The 6,156-nt window shown below is 40.8% G+C and overlaps 1 protein-coding gene across 1 annotated transcript in view; it reads left to right on the forward strand.

Moving 5' to 3' along the window:
* Nucleotides 1-6,156, forward strand: part of plekhb1 (pleckstrin homology domain containing B1) — a 106,240-nt gene that overhangs the window by 11,241 nt on the left and 88,843 nt on the right. Inside the window, exon 3 of the mRNA XM_043692715.1 lies at nucleotides 661-763. Coding sequence (XP_043548650.1) covers nucleotides 661-763 — 103 coding nt within the window. The remainder of the gene's footprint in view (nucleotides 1-660; nucleotides 764-6,156) is intronic.

Raw genomic sequence — 6,156 nt, forward strand, 5'->3', positions numbered from 1 at the left:
CTGTTTACATATAAACAAAAGGCCTCTCAAAATCCTTTTCACCTCTGCACCAAACTAGACTGATCGGAGTTCAGCCCAGTTTATTGCCCCTCTGAAAAACATCAAGGACAGAGTCTCCTTGAGCCAAGGAACAGTTTTTAGGAAAAAGGGGGCTAGCTTTGTGACAAGTGGAATACAAGAAGGATCGATGCAGGGGCCACAATTATTTACAGCATATATAAAACTTTGGATGTGGTAAATGAATGTACTATAGCCAAGTTTCAAGATAACACAAAGTCTGCAGAAGGATCTAGACAAGTTAATTGAGCGGGCGAAAACTTGGCAGATTGAACACGATATGGGAAAGTGTGAGGTTATGCACTTTGGCAGGAAGAATAGAGGAGCTGAATATGAATTAAATTGAGAAAGACAATGGAAAGCTACAGAACAGAGGGATTTTGGAATCTTCATGCATAAAGCAAAAAGCTAGCATGCAAGTTCAGTAGGCAATAGGGAAGGCAAATGGAATATTGGCCTTTATTTCAAAGGAAATTTTATTTGAAGGCAACACCGGCATCTCTGCATCATTTTACAAACTGATATCCTAATAGCAAAGGAATAACAATTCTGTTTCTGCCCTGATTATGTTTTCTTTTTACCATTATTATACTTCTTTCACAGAGGGCTTGCCACCAGAACAGAGCAGTAGGGAATGTATGCTGATGATTTACCTAAGAGATGGTTCAAAACTGGCACTTAGTGCAGACAGTGCTGATGATGCATTGTAAGTATATCACTCCCGATCTCATTCTCCATACAGAAGATTTATGTATCAAACTTAATAAAATAATGTGTCCAATGAGTGTTATTGTGAACATGTTGTAAATCTATTAAGTCAGCCGCTGAGGGAAGCATGAATCACTTAGCATTGATTCACTCAAATATGGATTAGATTAATTTTAGAAAATTATATTTTGCAATACAGTATTTGAGACGAGATATGATAAGTTCAGTGTATTTGGCAGGAGCAGGTGACTATGTATTTCTACTTCTCAAAACTTTTTACCACTGGAGGTTTTCTTGTCTCACATCTTGTTCTGCTGATCATTAATTTATAAAGTTTGATTGCTTGAGTTAATCAACAACTCTCGTTATTGTTCTGTCACGTTCTGTCATGTTCTGTCATGTAGCTACAACAAGGGCAGAAAGCAAACAAATTGGTTTCCTTCCTATTTTCCAGATAGCTTCCTTGAATTTTTTGTGTATCACCAAACCACAGTTTATGCCATGATAGTACTACAGGGCAGGACAAGGAGATTGGCCTCAAAGCGATCTCAGGCAGAACAGGGATCAAACCCCATGCTGTTGGCATTTTAGTGAACCACGTAAAGTTCCTAGTCAACTAAACTACCTTGCACCCCTCTTTTGGTCTCACAGTTTCAATATTAATTGTCAGTAGACAATATTACATTAGATTAGATTAGATTACATTACAGTGTGGAAACAGGCCCTTCGGCCCAACAAGTCCACACCGACCCACCGAAGCGCAACCCACCCATACCCCTACATTTACCCCTTACCTAACACTAGGTTAGTGTTAAATTTAGCATGGCCAATTCACCTGACCTGCACATCTTTGGACTATGGGAGGAAACCGGAGCACGAGGAAACCGGAGCACCCGGAGGAAACCCATGCAGACACGGGGAGAACGTGCAAACTCCACACAGTCAGTCGCCTGAGGCGGGAATTGAACCCGGGTCTCTGGCGCTGTGAGGCAGCAGTGCTAACCACTGTGCCACCTTGCCGCCCACTATGTTTGATGATTGAAATTGCATGAAATCAAGGGGTTATAATAATAGGATTAAATCATGTAGTTGCCATAATGCTGCTAAAATATAGATTTTCAAAAAAATGTTGGGTGCAATAGTGAAGAGTTCATCTGCATTTTAAAGGAGGTGGTTCTGATTATGAGACTTAAGTTCTGAGTGCAAGACTGAAGACAAGGTTGCTTTAAAAAGAAATTAAAAGTAAAATAATTTACCACATTATGCTAAATGATTCCTTTAAGTTGGTTACCTCCTACACTACAATGCAAACTGACATCCAAAACAAAAACTAGTATATAATATAAACTTTGATTTTCAAACCACATTTGGTGTAGAGACTCATGATTTCCTTATAAATCTTGATATTGCCTGGTAAGAGAAGTTTTCTCATAATCTCTTCAAAGTAATAAATGACTTCCCCAAAACAATCAGGGCAGGGATTATGTACTTAAGGGTAGGGTCCTGGGGAGTATGGCAGTTCAAATTTCCTTGAAGGTGGAGTCACAGGTTAAACAGGGTCGTAAAGAAGTAAAGGTAGTAAAGGTAAAGGTAGAAGTAAAGGTAAAGGTATACTTGCCTTTTTTGGTCAGGGCATTGAGTGTAAGAGTTGGGATGTCATGTTGCAGGACATTATGAGGCCACTTTCAGAATATTTCATTCAATTCTGGTCTCTCTGCTATAGAAAGATGTTGTTAAATTTGAAAGGGTTCAGAGAAGATTTACAAAGAGGTTGCCAGGGTTGGAGGGTTTGAGCTGTAGGAGAGGCTGAATAGGCTTGGGCTGATTTCCCTGGATTGTCGAAAGCTGCAGAGTGGCCTTCTAGAGGTTTATGAAATCATGAGGGGCATAGATAGGGTGAATAGCCAAGGTCTTTTTCCCAGGATAGGGGAGTCCAAAACTAGAGGGTGCAGGTTTAAGGTGAGAGGGCAAAGATTTAAAAGGGACCTAAGGGGCAACTTTTTCACACAGAGGGTGGTGCATGTATGGAATGAGCTGCCAGAGGAAGTCATGGAGGTGGGTACAATTTCAACATTTAAAATTCACCTGGATGGTTACGTGAATAGAAAGGGTTTAGAGGGATATGGCTCAAATGCAGGCAAATGGGACTAGATCAGTTTGAGATATCTGGTTGGCATGGATGGGCTGGATCGAAGGGTCTGTTTCCTTGCTGTACATCTCTATGACTCAATAACAGGAGCAGACCCGTATGACCCCAAGATAGGCACGCAGCATCGGCTAGAAGAGCAGGTGAGAAACAGACCCTCCAGACAGGGAGTCATCATCTTCCAGAGAAGGAGAAAAGAGTATCTTGCGATAGGTAATGAATTTCAGTTTGAGAGTGAGAGGAAGGCTTCAAACATCACCTAATGGAACAGGCAAGAAAAGGGCACTTTGACAGGCAGTCAGAGTGGGAATGGCCTACAGGCCCCCAAATAGTAACTTCAACGTGGGATAAAGTATATAAGAAGAAATATTGAGTTCTTGTGAGAAAGGGACAGCAATAATTATGAATGATTTTAATCTACATTATAAGCTGGAAAAGTCAGGTTGACAGTAGCAATCTGGATGCAGAGTTTATAGAATGCTTTCAAGACAGTTCCTTAGAGCAACACATTGTGGAACCAACCAGAGAGCAGCTTGTATTTCACTTGTTACTATGTAATGTGACAGGATTATTTAATAACTCAAATTAAATGCACCCTTGATAGCAACTAACATAATGTGATTGAACTTTACAATGCATTTGAAAGGGGGAATATTGGGTCTAAGACTAGTATTTCAAACCTAAATCTGGGCAGCAATCTAATTTCTCATTTTTAGTTATAAAACATGGTAATCAATGCTGGGTTAGCAATTATTGCCCATTCCTAATTGCCTTTTGAGAAAGTGTTAGTGAGCTGCCTTCTTGAAATGCTTCAATCCCTTTGGAGTAGCTACCTCCACAATGCTATTAGTGATTGAGCCCCAGAATTTTAATGCAGATACTAAAGGAGCACCAAATATTTTCAGGGCAGGTGCTGAGGAGCTTGGAGGGGAGATTGCTGGCACTGGTGCTCCCATATATCTGCTGTCTTTGTCTGTCTAGGTGGTAATGGTTGTGGATTTGAAAGGTGCTGTCTCAGGAGCATTTGTAAATTTCTGCAGTTCATTTATAGATGTATACAGTGCTGCTACTGACCAAGGGAATGAATGGTTGTGGATGTTGTAACAATCAAGTGGGCTGATTTGTCCTGGACAGTTTCTTAAGTGTTGCTGGAGCTGCACTCAACCAGGCAGTTGAGTGCCTAACACACTCCTGACTTGTGTCTTTTAGCTGGCGAACAGATGTTGATGAGTCAGGAGTTGATTTGCTTGCTGCAGGATTCCTCAACTCTGACTGCTGATGTAGCCACTATTTTTATCTTGCTAGTACATTTCATGGCATGAAAGCAAAGCTGGCAGAAGTGATTGGCATTTAAGACCATGAGATCAATAATGATGCAGTAGCAAACATTTCAGGGGATGTTTCTGAATACTCAGTATATCTATTCATGCCATAAAAAAATATCTAAAGAGAGGACCCATCCATAGTTAACTAAAAGCGTGGGGTAAGCATAAATCTTAAGGAAAATGCATATAACTGTGCAAAGAAAAGTGACCGGTCAGAATATTAGAAATGGCAGGGATGACCAAAAAATTAATTTGGAGGGAAAATTAGAGTTTGGAAGAAACTAGCTAGGAATGTAAAAGCAGATGGTAAGAAGTGAAAGAGGCTCAGAAACTGGGAGGGGCGGGTGGGGGGAAGCATGGGATGAGGAGGACTCAGGACATTGGAGGAGAATGAATGATGATGAGGAGAACGCTGGAGCCAGGAGCCCATATTCCCTCTGTCTCCTTTCCTGGCTTTCCCCAGTACCTGGGCCCTCCTTACCACCCCCTCTCCAACCCCAGTTTTCTATCAGATCCTGATCTTCCCCAGTTCTCTCAGTCACGCCCCCTCTCTCTTCATCAGCCCCATCCACAGTCCTGATTTCACCCCCCCATCTCAACTTAGAGCCAATTTGCCCCCAACTCCAGTCACATCCCTCCTGAAATCTACACATGCCTGATTCAAAGCGGCACACAGTGGTCATGTGTCAGTGTCAGCAAATGCAGCCTTCAGTAAAGTGAGTGTTGGTACTTCAGAGAATGAGAATAGGGAGTTAATATTAGATATTCTTTCTGCCAAAATGGATAGTTTCACATTCTTCCATGTAGTGCTCCATTTGCCATAGTTTTTCCCATGTATACAACCATCTGTATTCATTTATAGACTTCCTATGCCCTCTCCACAACTTACTTTCCCACTCATTTTGCATCATCAGCAAATATAGCACTCATAGCTTCTGTCCCTTCATTCAAGTTATTTATGTAAATTATAAAAAATTACAGCTGTAGCCCTCCACATAACATCATGCCAAACAGAAACTAATCAATTTATGAGTACTTTGTTCCTTGTTAGGTACCAATCTCTATTTATGTCAATATGTTATCCCGTAGCTTTTAACTTCTGTAATGAAAAACTATCCTTTGTTTCCCAAGCTAGGAAGACTTTTTTTAAAAAACTACCACAGTTCCCACATTACTGTATTCTGACCTTTGTTAGAACCTGTACCTATCTGAATATCAGAATAGCAAAATTAGGTTTGGCTGTGATGCTTGACAATAGCCTGACATCTATTTTTAACTTTAATGTATGGTGCATATTCTTGGCATCACCTGTAAGGGCAGAATTCTGAATGAAGCAATCCTCTCAAAGGCAAACCTGCAATGTATGTTGACGTTCATCAAACAGAGGCAACTTCGCTGGCTCAAGCATATTACATGTTGAAAGATGATTGTAAATCCAGGGATTTTCTGCATGATAAGGTAGCCAGAGGTAGAAGAATAGTAGTTCCAAAGTTTCATGGATACATCGGCTTTTGGAGGATGTGCACTACCATAATGATCAGTGGCTGCAGCTGCAAAGCAATATGCAGCAACAATAGAAGTTACAACCCACTTGACACTTGATATCCATTTCATATGTGACACTTGGGAAAACCCTGCCGTTCACCATTGATTTATTTAGCTATCAGCAAAAGTGCACTTTATGAATCTACCTCACCCCTAACAGAGCTGCTGCTTACCTGTTATAGAGTCATAGAGTTAAACAGTGCAGAAACAGACTCTTTAGTCCAATTAGTCCATGCTGACCAGATATCCTAAACTGATATATTCCCATTTGCCAGCATTTAGCCCATATCGCTCCAAACCCTTCCTATTCACATACCCATCCAGATGCTTTTTAAATGTTTAAAATCACACAACGCCAGGTTATAGCCCAACAGG

This window comes from Chiloscyllium plagiosum, chromosome 6 (assembly GCF_004010195.1).
Source record: "Chiloscyllium plagiosum isolate BGI_BamShark_2017 chromosome 6, ASM401019v2, whole genome shotgun sequence".
NCBI lineage: Eukaryota > Metazoa > Chordata > Chondrichthyes > Orectolobiformes > Hemiscylliidae > Chiloscyllium > Chiloscyllium plagiosum.